Here is a 16,347-nt window from a genome sequence, read left to right as displayed (position 1 = left end):
CCAGAACTCGGGAGGCTGAGGCAGGAAGATTACCATGAGCTCAAGACCAGCCTGGGCTACATAGTGAGTTTAAGGATAGCCTGAACTACATAGTGAGACCTGTTTCCAATAAAAGCAAAAATTTTGCTTGAGATTTGCCTCTGTCCCTGCGCAGGGTGTAGGAGTGGGCTTTGAGGCTGCAGTGAGTGCGGACTGAATGCCCAGTGGTAGCACAACTCGTGTCTGCTCACTGTCAGGATTCTGGAGGGGTCTTCTCCTTCCCTTGGTGAGGCCTGTCTAATCCGAACCTGGAGGCAGCACACCCCACCTCTTGTGGGAGTGACCAGCTCAGCTTTGCTGGCTGGTCGTGCTTTCAGCTGGCTCCAGTGTCAATGAGTGGGCTTCCTGGGTCTTAGGACGCTAGGGGATCTGGGTATCTGCTCCACTGTTTTCTCTCCGTGGAGACTGTGGGTCCTCAGGCTTTCTCTCCATGTGATGCTCTGTTGACTTAGGGAGCCAACAGGGCGAGGCTGTCAAAGAGAGACTATTTCTCTTGCCCTTTCAAGAGCAGATTTTTTTATTCATTATTTTTTATTTATGTCCATGGAATGTGTAAGTGACGCAGGCTTATCCCCAGGTGCTAGGGTTTTCCCCAAGGTGTTTCTCTCTGTGAGCAGTCGGTAGTTGGCCTTTCTGTGGGTGGGGTGAAGCCTGGGGCCTCCTGCTCTACCATCTTGCTGATGTTCTGCTGCCCCAGTTTATGCCCCAACAACACAGGGTCCCAGTCCTCTGCAGAGCTTATTAACAGGTGTTTGTTATCAGGGCCAGCCCGATGACTGTGAAGTGGTATCTCACTGTGGTTTTGGCTGCATTTCTCTGATGATTAGTAATGTTGCTTATTTTTTTCATCTTTATGTGTTTATTTGCCAGTTGTACATCTTCTTTGGGAAGTATGTTATTCAAATCTATTTTGTGTGTGTGTGTGTGTGTAACTGGGGACTGAATCTATGACCCTTGTGCTGAGCACATCCCTAGACCTCTTTTTAGTTTAGTTTTTTTTTTTTATTTTGAGACAAGATCTTGCTAATCTGACCTCAAACCTGCAATCCGGGGCTGGGGATTTATCTCAGCGGCACAGCGCCTGCCTGGCAAGCTCAAGGTTGTGAGTTCAGTTCCCGGTACCAGAAAAAAACAGAAACAAAAACAAAAACAAAACAACAAAAAAACCCCTGCAATCCATTGAATCCTTTGCACATTTTTAAATAGGTTTTGCTGTTGTTGGGTCTTAGGAATTACTTTTATATTGTAAATATAAATCCCTTTATAGATATGTCATTGAAAGTAGTTTTCTACCATTCTTTGGGTTATTTTTTTACTCTATGGATAGTATCTTGGGGCCAGGGATATAGCTCAGCAGTGGAGTATGTCTGGTAAGCATGAGGTCCTACTTTTTTATTATTATTTATTTATTTGTTTATTTATTTATTTAGTCTTTTTGAGACAGGGTCTCACTATGCAGTTCAGGCTGGCCTTGAGCTCACTTTGTAGCCCAGGCTGGTCTCACACTCGCAACAGTCCTTCTACCTCAGCCTCCCGAGTGCTGGGATTATAGACGTGCACCATCATGCCCGGCTCAATATGAATTTCAAGATGGCTTTTTCTCTTTCTGCAAAAAAACACCATTGGGATTTTGGTAGACTTGCCATGGTGCTGTAGCTCACTTTGGGTAGTAGTTACATCTTAAATACATTTATACATATCTGTATAACTTTAGTTTCTTTTCCAAGTATTTTATTGGTTGTGATGCTGTTATAAATGGAATTATTATTATTTGGTTTTGGTACCAGGAACTGAACTCTGGGCCTCATACTTGCCAGGCAGATGCTGCACCACTGAGCTACATCCCGGACCCTATAAATGGAATTATTTCCTTAGTTTCTCGGTATATATAAACAAAACTAAGCTTTGTATGTTGATTTTGTCTCCAGCATATTGCTGAATTTATTAATTTTATTCTAATTTTTTATGGAATCTTTAGCAGTTTTTTAGTTTGTTTAGTTTTCTTTTTTTGCTATGCTGGGGTGTTGGGTATGCTAAGCAAGAGTTCCACTACTGAGCTACACCCCAGGTTAGAGGTTTTGGTGTATAAGACCATGTCCAACTAGGCACCGTCGCACACGCCTGTGAGCCCAGCACTCTGCAAAGCTGAGCTAAGTGAGCTGTAAATCCGAGTTCTACCCGAGCAGTTTTGCAACTTAGACCATGTCTCAAAATGAGTGAATGAATGAATGAATGGCTAGGGATATAGCTCAGTATGAAGGCCCTGGGTTCAGTTTCCAGTAGGGAAAAACAAAACAAAACAAAACAAACCCCATGCCACCTGTGAATAGAGATAATTTTACTTTTCCAATTGGAATGTTTTATTTTCTAATTGCTAGAGCTTTGAATTGTATGTTGAATCACAAGACAAAAGCAGCCATCCTGGTCTTGTTTCTTTTTTGTTTTTGAGATGGGGTCCTGTTACGTTACCCAGGCTGCCCTTGCACTCATAATCCTCCTGCCTCAGCCTCTGAGCAGCTGGAGTCACACACATATGCCGTCACACCCAGCCTTGTGTCTCTCTGTCTGTCTCTTATGGAGACAGGTTCTCACTATGTACCCCAGGCTGGCCTCACACTTGTGATCCTCCTATCTCAGCCTCCTGAGTGCTGGGGTCACAGGTGTATTTTTATCATGCTCAGTTTTTGTTGTATTTCTTAATCCTTTCATCTTATAGATGTGGAAACATGGGGCTTAGTGGGGAAATTTACTTGCCATAAGCTATACAGGTTCATACATAGTGCATCAGGAACTGGTGGGGCGATCGCTTAACTTCTGGCCAAGTATTCTTTTGGATTCCCAGGATTGAGGATTTATGATTAAGGACAGGTGGCAAAGTGATTCACTTACTCTAAGATCATGTAGAGTGTTTTCTCATCAGTAAGTGGTGATAGATGATGTTGAGGGGATATTGCAATATCATAGGATATTTTGGATTTGCAACTCTGAATTATTACATCTGACGCATGTAACTTTAATTTTATGTAACTTTCAAAATGTCATTTTTTTATTTCTTCAGTGCAGTTACAATTGGAACTGACATGCTAGAATTGGACTGCCATATCACAAAAGACGAACAAGTTGTAGTGTCACATGATGAGAATCTAAAGAGAGCAACTGGAATCAATGTAAACGTCTCTGATCTCAAGTACTGTGTAAGTAAAAAATCATGATTAAAATATATATATGAGATATGAGTTGATAAGACATTTTAAGGCAGTGAATGCCAGATATTGCTCCAATTTTTGAAACTATAAGTGATTAACTAATGAATGTTTATAAGTGCTTTCAAATAAATGTTTGAAAACTTGGCTGGAATATAGCTCAGTGGCACAGCGCCTACCTGGCAAGCACAAAGTCCTGAGTTCGATTCCTGGTACCAAAAAAAAAAAAAAAGAAAAGAAAACTATTCTGACTTCCCCCTGAGGATTTTGTACTGTACAAATACATCTATGGCTGGGCATGGTGGTACACACCTGTAATCCCAGTACTAGAGAAGCTGAGGCAGGAGGATCACTGTTGAGTTTGAGCCCAGCCGGGACTACATAAGCAAGTTCAAGGCCAGCCTGCGCTACATAGTGAGAAACAAAAAACAAATACACCTATGGAGACTTACTTTTATAGCATTTTAACAAAATTACAAGTCCTCAAATGTAAAACTATTGGAATTCAACTTATTTACGTGATTCAGATAAAGATATGAATTAACTTTAGCCTTCACATAAAATGAGCACCATTTTAAAATCTGCTCATACTAGTTTATATACTCATTAAATCTAATAAATAGAAGGAAAAAATAATGCCTGCTTTTTTTTTTTGTTGTTGTTTTGTTTTTTTGGTTTTTCTCCGGTACCGGGAACCGAACTCACGACCTTGCGCTTGCCAGGCAGGCGCTTTGCCGCTGAGCTAAATCCCCAGCCCCTAATGCCTGCTTTTTACCACCTAAAGCAAACTCATGTTAATAGAATGACTATAGCTTATAGATATAGATATATATCTCCTATGTTTTTTATAAAAATTTTGTTATGTATTATACATATTGTGTTAATACTTTATTTTATTTTATGTTTTTGATTTTTTGAGACAAGGTATCACTGTGTAATTCAGGCTGTCCTTAAAATCACCATGTGATGGGGCTGGGGATATAGCGCAGTGGCACAAGCACCTGCCTGGCAAGCGCAAGGTCCTGAGTTCAATTCCCGGTACCAAAAAAAAAAAAATCACCATGTGACCTATTCTGGCCTCAAACTCATGACAATCCTCCTGCCTCCAAGCCTCCTAAGTGCTGGGACTGTAGGCATGTGCTGTCACTCATACCTGGCTTTGTTTTTTAGAGAATGAGATTTTTTTTTTTTCAGTACCAGGGATCGAACTCACAACCTTGCACTTTCCAAGCAGGCGCTGTGGTGCTGAGCTACATCCCTAGCCCTATGGCTTTGTTTTTAATACCTTAACAGTATAGCATGATATTTTTCCATGCTTTGTATTTTTAATTTATTTATTTATTTTGGGGCACTGGGGATTGAACCCAGGGTCTCTGCATGCTAAGTTCTACCACTGAGCTGCATCCCTAGCCCTATTTAAATTTTATTTTGAGACAGGGTCTCACTGAGTTGCCCAAGCTGCCTCAAACTTGTGATCCTCCTGCCTCAGCCTCTTAAACAGCTAAAATTACAAATGTGTGTTATCACATGCTTCCCATGCGTTTTAAAAAGTAGACTTTATTTTTTGGAGAAGTTTTGGGTTCACAGAAAAATGAAGTGGAAAAATACAGTGTGCCCACTACCTACTAAGCCTGCATAGGCATACCCGCTCCCACTGTTGGCACCCACGTCGGAGTGGCACATTTGTTACAGAGGCCCTATGTGTACCATGATTACCCTGCAAGCCCGAAGTTCACCCGAGAGCTCACCTCTGGTGTGGTACATTCCAGGGTTTAGACACGTTTCCAAGGACTGTACCCACAGTTATGCTGTCACACACAGCAGTCCCACCACCCGCAAACCTTCTGCAGCTTGCCAGGTTAGCCCGGCCTTTGCCCCGTCCCCTGACAACCACTGATCTTGTTGTCTCCGTAGTTTTTCTTTTTCCAGAATGTCCTAAAGTTGGAAACAGGCAGCATCAGCAGCTCAGAGTCCGTGCTTAGTTTTCATAAATACTTCAAATGACTGCAATCATGACATGAAGTGGGTCTGTAGTTGTTTGAGTCACCCCTCTACTACTGAACATTCAGTTAGTTCTATGTTTTTACCAGTATAGTTAACACTTTACTGAACATTTTTATGTGCAAGGATTAAAGCTATATTTAGATGGGTATAAAAAGTTATTTATAAGGTATCAATAGATATAAAGATATATATAAAATCATTTAGAATAGCATTTACTTAACTGTTTTTGTTTTTTTGTTTTTTTGTTTTACTTAACTGTTTTAATCTATCTCTGGGAGGGAGATGTTGAGCACATTTTTTTATTTGAGAGTACTTTTTGTCTTGTACTATTGTAAAATGCTTCCAAGCCGAGGATATTAAGAATTGCTACATTATATGAGGTGATACAAATTGACTAGCTAATTATAATTATCATTTCCCAATGTATATATATCTCAAAACATAAGGTGATGTCATACACCTTTAATATATATGATTTTATTTACCAGTTATACTCAGAAAACCAAGGACAGCCAGGTAAGATGGTGCAACCTGTAATCCCAGCATTCTAGGAGGCTGAGGCAGGACAGTCACTGGCATTCTATATTTCTTAAAGTTATTTACATAAATTTTTTCTGTATTTATGATTATTTCTCTAAATATACTCCCAAAAGGAAAATCATTGGGTAAAAAAGGAATATTATTGTCTTAATATATATTACAAGGTGTGATTGAAAAATATTGTGATGTTTAAACTTTATTTATTTATTTAGTCTTTTTGAGACAGGGTCTCACTATACAGTTCAGGCTGGCCTTGCGCTCACTTTGTAGTCCAGGCTGGTCTCAAACTCACAGCAATCCTCCTGCCTGAGCCTCCCGAGTACTGGGATTACAGGCGTGCGCCACCACGCCTGGCTTGTGATGTTTAAACTTTAAAAAGTTATTACAGCCAGGTGTGGTGGCATATGTCTGTAATCCTAGCACTCAGCAGGTTGATGCAGGAGGATCGCTGAGAGTTCAAGGCTAGCCTCAAAAAGAAAAAGACAAAAGAAAAAAAAAATTACATCTGGGCAGGGTGGCACACATCTGTAATCCCAGCACTCAGGAGGCTGAGGCAGGAGGATCACTTCAGGTTCGAGGCCAGCCTGAACTATATAGTGAGACCCTGTCTCCAAAAAAATAAAAATAAATAAATAAAATGATTACAGTAAGAGACACATTATCACTAATCTTCCTGAAAATCCTCCCCCTCACTTTGCACACACTTATCCCATTATTCTTGCCAGTTTCTGAAGCAGTTCTGGGAAAACTTTTCTGTGTCTTTAGTTGTACTGTCACGGCTGCCTCACTGTCTTGCATCAGTTCAAAACACGTACTGTTCATCCTCATTTTGACTCTGGCAAAGAGCCAGAAGTCTCACCGTGCCAGACCCAGAGATAAGTACACACTGTAAGGTGTTTATGAGTCTGCCTTTGTGTTGACTGGCACTTGGCAGCTGCAGCCACTGTAATTTTGCTCATATCTTAAAAAGATAAGAAAGAGGACTTCCAGGACTGCTTTAGAAAGTGGCATGTTCAAGGCTCTGGTTCAAACCACAGCACTGAGAAAAACAAAACAAAAAAAGAACCACAATTCTCATTTTGCTGTACCCTTTCCATTATTAGTTATTGAAATTATGCCTAAATTTTTCTGGTTTCCTATTTTAAATTTTAATTGGAGGCTGGGGATATAGCTCAGTGGCACAAGTGTCTGCCTGGCAAGCACAAGGTCCTGAGTTCGATTCCCAGTACAAAAAAAAATTTAATTAGTATGCCTGTAAGTCCAGCACTCAGGAGGCTGAGGCAGGAGGATTGCTGTGAGTTTGAGGTCAACCTGGACTAGCAAGACCCTTTCTCCTATATGACTGTTATTTTTCTTTTTTATCTTTGAATTATCTATTCTGGACATTTTTCTGTTGACATCCTTTTATATTATTGAGAAAAGGTCTATATTAAATAGTATCTCTTTCTTGTAGATGGTAAAAGTAAGAAATTGTATCATTAATTTGCCTTTGGGGATATTGTCCTAAAGGGTGTTCTCTGGAAATGTGTGTAGCATTTTGTTCTCTCTTTTTGGTACCAGGAATCAAACTCAGGACCTTGCACTTGCCAGGTAGGTGCTTGTGCCGCTGAGCTATATCCTTGGCTCTCTTATTTTTTGAAAAAGCAAATTTCTATTTTATGTAAGGTACAAAATGCTTTCTATATTGGGTGCATTCGGGGTGGTACGGCCATAGATAAATGCTTTTTTATATTGAAGAGCTAACTTTTTTTCACTCATATCTTTTTAAGGAGCTCCCACCTTATCTTGGCAAACTGGATGTCCCATTTCAAAGAGGTAATATTTCTCATTTATGGCTTAAACAGTGACATTAAAGTATATTCATACAAGTTGAGAAGTACATGTATGTTCTTTTATACCATTAAGTTCTGGCTAAAAGTACTTCCTCTAAGCTTATTGTTTCAGGCCTGCAGATTTGAAACCCTCATCGTCATCCTACTCTGATACGATCAAGCCCAAAAAGAAAAAAAAAAAAAAAAGGATCAAGCCCAAAGATTTCACAAGCTCATTCTACTTAAATACACATATACTTAATTTAAGCCTGAAAAAAAAAAAATTAAGCCTGAAGACTAATTACAGGAAACTTGGATATTATTAGAGTTCCTTTGTACTTCTAACTTCAAATTCGAGAATATTGTCATTACTTGTGGCAGTCACCCACCTATTAAAGAGTGAATAAAAAGAAGTAGAAAGCGTCTCTTACACATCCTTACTGGTTCACTTGTGCTTGAGTTTGACACCTCACTTCTCCATGTTTTAAATGATTGAAGAAACTTTTATTACTCAGGCTACATCCTAGCAACTTAGCGGTTTTCTTTCACTGAGGGAGCTTTTCTCCTGAAGAAGTGTGTCTCCTGCCCTGGTTGTTCGTTACTGCTTGTTAGAGTGGCAGAGGCTCCCTGCTTGAGATGCAGGTCTGGAGCAGGTGTAAGTAACGTAGCTTGCTACCACAAGTTGCCTTCACAGTTTGTATTTTTTTTTTTCTTCGGTACCAGGAATCGAACTCACGACTGCGCTTGCTGGGCAGGCGCTGTGCCACTGTGCTAAATCCCCAGCCCCTCCTTCACAGTTTGAATCACTCAAACATGATTCAATAAATACAAGAGGCTGCATGTGGTGGAGCCTGGTATGGTTTGCATATGGTTGAAACCTTGGCTAAATTTTAAGGATCTAATATTTTTAATTTTTCATCAACGTATAATAATCATACATATAGGCCGGGGATATAGCTCCGCTGCACAGGTGCCTGCCTGGAAGGTGCAAGGTCCTGAGTTCGATTCCTGGTCCCCCCCCAACAAATAATAATAATCATACATATTTATAGAGGATAGAGTGTCACATTTCAGTACATGCATAAGTTATGTACTTATCAAACCAGGATAATTAGCATATTCATCACTTCAAACACTTATCATTTCTTAGTGGTGGGAACGTTCAAAATCCCTTTGGGCTATTTTTGAGATATACAATACCAGCCGGGCGTGGTGGTGCACACCTGTAATCCCAGCACTCGGGAGGCTGAGGCAGGAGGATCGTTGGGAGTTCAAGACCAGCCTGGACTACAAAGTGAGCTCAAGGCCAGCCTGAACTGCATAGCGAGACCCTGTCTCAAAAAGACAGAAAAAGAGAGAGATATACAATACCTTATTGTTAACTATAGGTATCTAATGGTGCAATCGGATAGTCGTCTTTTTAAATTTACTTTGTTTCAGTTGACTAACCTCTCCTCCTCACCTCCCCAGACTCTAGTAAGCACTGTTCTCTCTGTGTACTTCTGTGAAAGTAATTTTTTTAGATTCCACGTGTCTTTGTCGTTCTGTGTCTGGCTCCCTTCATTTAACATAAAGTTCCCCAGCTTCATGCGTGTTGTTGCAGATGACAGGCGTTTTCAGTGACCGAGTAGTGTGCTGTGGTGTGTACGTGCCACATCTTCTTTTACCATTCACCCCGTTGGACATTTAAACGGACTCCATATTTTGGTTACTGTAAATGGCGTCACATACTGATTGCATTTCCTGTGGATATGTACGCTGCAGTGGGATTGCTGGATCATATAGTAATTCTATTTTAATTTTTTGAGGAACCTCTATGCTGTTTTCCCTAACTGCTGTACTTATTACATTCCCATCAACAGTGTGCAAGGGGTCCCTTCTCTCCGCGTCTTTACCAGCATTTGTGAGCTTTTGTCTTTTTGATAAAAACCAACCTGTGTAGAATAAGGTGATACCTCATTGTGATTTTTATTCACATTGCTCTGATGATTAGTGATGTTGAGTATTTTTTCTTACATACTTCTTGACTTTTTTTGGAGACAGGGTCTCTCTATGTAGTAGCTGGCCTCCAGCTCTCCTGCCTCAGCCTCCCAGGTACTGGGATTATAGGTGCGCACCACCATACCTGGCAGTTCTTGGCTATTTTTATATCTTTTTTGGAAAGGTGTCTCTCTTTTACTTTTTTTGAGACAGGGTTTTTGCTGTGTAGTTTAGTGTGGCCTTGAACTCAACTCACTATATAGACCTGGCTGGCCTCAACCTCATGGCAATCTTCCTGTCTCAGGCTCCTGAGTGCTGGGATGTACCTAGTACAGCCATGCACCACTGAACCCAGCTTTCTGCCTATTGTTAAATCTGATTTTTTTTTTTTTTTGCTATTGATTTGTCTGATTTCCTTTTTATAGTCTGTGTATTAACCCTTTGTTAGCCGTATAGTTTTTTTTGTTGGTCTCTTTGAGACGGGGTCTCTATGTAGTTCAGGCTGGCATTGAATTTACTTTGTAGCCCAGGCTGGCCTCAACTCACAGCAGTCCTCCTGCCTCAGCCTTCTGAGTGCTGGGATTACAGGTGTGAGCCACCACACCCGGCCTTTAGCTGTATAGTTTGCAAATGCATTCTCACATTCTGCAGGTTATCTCTTCACTGTTGATGGTTTCTTTGGTTAAGCATGATCTACTGACACTAATTTTCAAAATGAACTGTAACTACTTCTGAACTAGATTTTTGTTTTTTTTTTGTGTGGTACCTGGGACCGAACTTAGGACCCTGCGCTTGCCAGGCAGGCGCTTATGCCACTGAGCTAGATCCCCAGCCCTCTGAACTAGATTTAAAATTGGCCAATATAAGGCTGGTGTTGCAGCTCAGTGGTAGCATACCTGCCAACCATGCATTAGGCCCTGGTCCCATCCCCAGCACTGAAAAACAAATTTTTTTTTGTTTTTCAGTCTTGATTAGAAAATTTTAGAAAGCCAAACAAAAATCAGAAAAAAAATTTAAAGTTGTCTGTCTCTAAGAGGTATTTAAATCTGATGTGGGTTTGATTTTTGTCTTCCAGGTAAGCAGCATTAAGCTATGTTAGTCTGAGGAAATTTTTTGCATTTTTATAGGATTGTACTTGTTAAACTCTTATAATATCTAGGTGAATTTTGGATTTGTGAAGGTCAAGGAAATTTTCAGAAGTGAAATTTTTCCAATTTTTTTCTTTGTAGAGCAATACCAAATCCCCACAAAGATTAAAAGATATTTTCAGGAAAAAAGTGTCTTTTTTGTTTGTTTGTTTGTTTTTTGTCTTTTTAAGACAGGGTCTTGCTATACAATTTGTGCTGGCCTTCAACTCACTTTGTAGCCCAGGCTGGTCTCGAACTTGTAGCAATCCACCTGCCTCAGCCTCCCGAGTGCTGGGATTATAGGCATGCACCACCACGCCCAGCCTTCTCATAAATTCTTAAAACTTGAATTTTTTGCTGGGCGTGGTGGCACACACCTGTAATCCCAGCACTCTGGAGGCTGAGGCAGGAGGATTGTTGGGAGTTCGAGACCAACCTGGGCTACAAAGTGAACTCAGGGCCAGCCTGAACTGCATAGTGAGACCCTGTCTCAAAAAGACAAAAAAAGAAAAAAATTTATAGAAAATGTAAACTTTTTTTTTCTTTTTGGTACTGGAAATCAAACTCAGGACTTCCTGTTTGCCAGGCAGGTTCAGCACCACTGAGCTAAATCCCTGGCCAAAGTTTTAAAACTTTTGCATGTGTGCTGGGTGTGGTGGTGCACGCCTGTGATCCCAGCACTTGAGAGGCTGAGGCAGGAGGATCACCACAAGCTTGAGGCCATCCTGGGCTACGTAGTGAGTTCAAGGCCAGTCTGAACTACCTAGCAAGACCCTGTCTCAAAAACAAAACAAAACTTTTGAATGTGAAGAGACCTTTGAGACATCTAATCCTGTCTTCTGTTTTTTTCTTTTTTTCTTTTCCTGTCTTCTGTTATAGATTAGGAAATTTAAATCTAAAGGTGCAAATTAACTTAATCAAGGACATATCACAAATAAATGACAGAGCTGGAACTTAAAGCTAGATTTCTTCCTTGCTAGGTCAATGCTGAAATGGACCTATTGCCTCTCCCTGGCACGTGCTTTCTTTATAACAGTGCTTGGTATGTTTGGGGGTCAAACAGTTGCAAGAAATAATAAAGTTTCATATTGCATTCAAGTCATAATTTACTTTATGCCACAAATGTGAACTTTGCTGCATTTGAAACAGATGTAGTACAGTGAACACTTGACTCGGACTAGTGAAAAATGTTTAGTTTTATTCTGTCTTATTCCCCTGCTCAGAACTCTTGCTTACTTTTCTCTAAATATTGGACAGATTGTTGGGGTAAAGGAAATTTCAGGCCTTTTACTTTCTTTGTGATTCACAAGTTTACTGGGAAAATAATTACACTTCTTGTTTGACGACCCTAGTTCAGGTCCTGCGACTAGGTTGTTAAATAAATTAGTCAATAAATGAGAAATTGTATATAATGTGTATGTTGCAATATTCAGAACAGATGGTTAAAGGAAACTCCCAACTTGGGGGTTTTGCTTTTATTTGCATAACTCTGATATGAAATACTGTAATGTATAACAGAAGATAAAACTATAGCACTGTACAGTATAGTCAGCAAAACTTACAGTTCTGTATAAACAAAACATACAAAAAAAGACATTGAGGCTTTATAAACAAGATGTGTAGAAGTGAAGAAAAGACAGGTCTAAGTCTGAACAGTTGTTAAACAGGTAGGTCATTAAATGAGGAATATCTGTAAATGTTTTCTTTAAAGGGGCTCTTTGATGTGTCACAGGCTATATTAAAAAGTAAGTGTAAAAGCCAGGCGTGGTGGCACATGCCTGAAATCCCAGGGTTCAGAAGGCTGAGGCAGGAGGATTGCATGAGTTTGAGACCAGCCTGAGCTACATATTGAGATCCTGTCTCAAAAAAAAAATAGTTAACCAAAGGGTTATTATATGTCCTATTTAAAATAGCCTTTTAAAAAATATACAATACATAACCGGAATCATCTAGAGTTGAATGTAATTACCAGTTTTAGAGTTCTAGCATGCCATGGAGACCACTTCCCTCATTCCATCGTCCAGTGTCTGCTATGGCCCATTGTTTGCCTGTCATTTCTATTTTCCATTATTTTCCTCTTTCCTTTTCATAGTTGTCCCATTTCCTCAGTAGCTGTACTCTGCCTTAACAATATGGGACAAACTTTTCTTTTTAAAAATGTTTGTGCTGGACGTGGTGGCTCACACCTGTAATCCCAGCACTTGTGAGACTGAGGCAGGAGGATTGTTGCGAGTTCGAGGCCAGCCTGGGCTACAAAGTGAGCTCAAGGCTGGCCTGAACTGCACAGCAAGGCCCTGTCTCAAAAAGAAAAAAAAAAAATGTTTGCAGTGCTGGGAATTGGATCTGGGACCCGGTGCATGCTGGACAAGTGCTGTCACCAAGCTCCACCCCCAGCTCTGCCCCTCCCACTTTGTCCAGTCCTCAGGATGGCCCTGAACTCCTGGGACTACAGGGGCACGCCACTGCACTCAGCTTCATAGCTTTAATATCAAGTATTTGGTGTCTCCCAGGTTACACCTCCTTCATAGACTCCCCTTAGCTTCTGTACTGAACTTCTGACTCTGTAGTTCTTTCCTTAGATATCTAACTTGACACACTTAAAATTCAATGTTTTATTCTTTCACATGAAAACCTGTTCCTAAAGCGTCCCATGTGAGTAAGAAACAGCTTTTTCTACAGTCTATTTTGGCTGAGGCACACCATTCCTGTATCTTCACACTGCTTTAGCACACATTTTTTTTCTTAGCATGCATTTTAAATTTCTTACACCTTACCGTTAAATGAAATATTTTTAGTTGGGTGCCGTGGCGCATGCTTATAATCCCAGGGGAGTCTAGAGGCTGAAGCAGGGAGATTAATGGTTTGAGGTGAGCCTGGGCATCTCAGCAAGATCCTGTCTCAAAATAAAAAATAAAGAGAGCTGAGGATGTAGCTCATTGATAAGAGTGCTTGCCCAGCATGTATGAAGCCCTGGGGTCCATCCCTGTTAGCACAAAATAAGTAAATATGATACTAGTCTTAAATACTGTATGTTTGCAAGTGCAAGGTCCTGAGTTCAATTCCCAGCACCAAAAAAACAAACAAACAAAAAACCCAAAACTTTATGCCTGATTTTGCTGGCCCAGAGTTAGTTTTGGGTCTGATTAACTTTTTTTTTGGTCTTTTTGAAACTGGGTCTCACTATGCAGTTCAGGCTGGCCTTGAGCTTACTTTGTAGCCCAGGCTAGTCTCGAACTCAAAGTGGTCCTTCTGCCTCAGCCTCCCGAGTGCTGGAATTACAGGCATGTGCCTCCATGCCTGGCCCTGATTAACTTTTTTTGAGGCAGGAGGATCACCACAAGTTCGAGGCCAGCCTGGGCTACATAGTGAGTTCAGGATGAGGCACATTTTAGCTGTTCCCCATGGGAGTTCTTTTGACTGTTTAATTAATTGTTCCACACATGAAAGACAGTAACATTTTTATTTAGCTAGAATATCATTGCCCAAATGGAACTTTCTACAGTCATGGAAATGTTTTATATCTGCACTTTACAATATGGTAACTAGTAGCTACATCTGTCTCTGGAGCACTAGAAATGTGGCTAGTACAACTGAGGAAATGAATTTTAAATTTTAATTTTAATTATGTTACATTGACAGCCAAGTATACTGGCATATGCCTGTAATCCCTTCACTTGGGAGGCTGAAGCAGGAGGATTGCCATGAGTTTGAGGCCAGCCTCAGCTACACAGTGAGTTCAAGGTCAGCCTGAACTGTGTCGTGAGACCCTATCTCAAAAAAAACCCAAACAAATTAATAAATAAATAATAAATTTACATAGCCCAGTGCGGCTAGTAGATACTGCACTAAATAGTGCAAAACTAGAATACCATGTTCATAATTTTTAGGGTATAAGTGACAGAAATCAGCTGGGTGTGGTGGTGCATGCCTGCAGTTCCAGCACTGAGAAAGCTGAAGCAGGAAGATTACACATTCAAAGCTTGTAATCCCAGCACTTGGGAGACTAAGGCTGGAGGATCAACATGAGTTCAAGACAAGCCTAGGCTAGAGTGACACCCTGTCTCAAAACAAAACAAAAACAAAAACAAAACCAACATTAACGATTTCAGTTATGAGTGCTAGCCATGCACCTCAAGCTCATTTAATCAACAACAACAAAGCTTTCATGATGAAAAAGTGCCAGGGTTACATGTCTTCATGCATGCCTGATTCCAGTTGCTCAAGCAGTCATTTGGTTTCTCCTGACCTTTATTTTTGGTTTTGTGTTCATCTGTGTTAGCCTTGTTCTCAGGGACACCTTATCCAGACAGAGTCAGACCCTGGCTGTGTGTACCTAAAATCCACTCGGTTGAGGATTTCAGGAGACCGTGGCTCCCCGTGTCCATATTGCTATATGTGTAAAGAGCCTCAGACGGGTCCTATGTACATTCTTTCTCCAGGGAGGCAGAGCCTAGGAGACTGATGGTCCACCAGAAGGCCCCAGAGTCTCATCAGAATCACAAGAAGCTTTTCTTTCACTTACATGCTGGTTTTCACATGAGCCATTAATAGAAGTATAGTAATTTCATTTTCTGTCGTGGATTTACTGTTTTTGATATGTAACTCTCTCAATTTGCCACACAATGAGAATGAGAGTGAGGATATTTTACTGTTTAGTTTTTCATCTTAATGGAACTGAAATCTCATATGGAGGGGAGAATTTTTATGGTAGACTTATAGTAAATAAAACATATAATTGATTAGAGGCAAAAGGAGCTAGGGAAAGAGGAACAAAAAATAGTAATTAAAATCCCCTTCTAATTTTAAACTGACCTTAATTTTTTTGAATAGCTGCACTGATAATAATTCTTCAACATATTTGTGAATGAGTGTGTACTAACTTTGCCTGCATATTATTCTCAATCTGAAAAATTCAGTGATGATATCATAGCAAAATTTTAGACAAATTAATCAGGGACTGGTTAAATTAAAATGATTAAATTATCATATAGCTACTCAGGGCTGGGGATATAGCTCAGCAGCTTAAGCGCTTTCCTGGCAAGCCTGAGGTCATGAGTTCGATTCCTGGTACCAAAAAAGGGGGGTGCTGGGGGTTTAACTCAGTGGCACAGTGCCTGCATGGCAAGCATAAGGTCGTGAGTTCGATTCCCGGTACTGGAAAAACAAACAAACAAACAAACAAATATATATATATATAGCTACTCAGTGGAGTATTTTGAAAATCTTTTTAAATTTTTTTTTTATTTTTTTGAAATCTTTTAAAATCATCCTAATGGAATAGAATCAGTGGATTCTATCAGTTGTCAGTGTCCTGGCTGTGATACAGTACTGTAGTTTTGCAGGAGGTTACCCTTGGGAAGTTTGGATAATGGGTACATAAATCTCTCTGTGTTATTTCTTACAAGTTCATGTGATTCTATAGTTATCTTAAGATTAAAAAGTTTAATATTTAAATCATAATTCTAAATGTCAACGTTATAATATTTTTATTTATGTAAAAATCAGGCTAAAATTTGTATGTGAACTCTATTCAATTATACATATGAAAAAAAGAATACAGGGGCTGGGGATTTAGCTCAGCGGCAAAGCGCCTGCCTGGCAAGCGCAAGGTCGTGAGTTCGGTTCCCGGTACCGGAGAAAAAC

General features: G+C 40.2%; 1 protein-coding gene across 1 annotated transcript in view; it reads left to right on the top strand.

The window, feature by feature from the left end:
• The window catches only part of Gdpd1 (glycerophosphodiester phosphodiesterase domain containing 1), a gene marked incomplete in the record, with an annotated part of 48,423 nt that overhangs the window by 20,118 nt on the left and 11,958 nt on the right, over positions 1-16,347 (top strand). The window contains 2 exon segments of the mRNA XM_013519210.1: positions 3,098-3,233; positions 7,556-7,601. Coding sequence (XP_013374664.1) covers positions 3,098-3,233; positions 7,556-7,601 — 182 coding nt within the window.

The sequence above is a fragment of the Chinchilla lanigera genome, unplaced genomic scaffold (genome assembly GCF_000276665.1).
Source record: "Chinchilla lanigera isolate Chin_1 unplaced genomic scaffold, ChiLan1.0 scaffold00050, whole genome shotgun sequence".
In the NCBI taxonomy this organism is placed as follows: Eukaryota; Metazoa; Chordata; class Mammalia; order Rodentia; family Chinchillidae; genus Chinchilla; species Chinchilla lanigera.
Note: the sequence above shows the minus strand (reverse complement) of the source record. Positions and strands in the feature narration are given on the sequence as shown.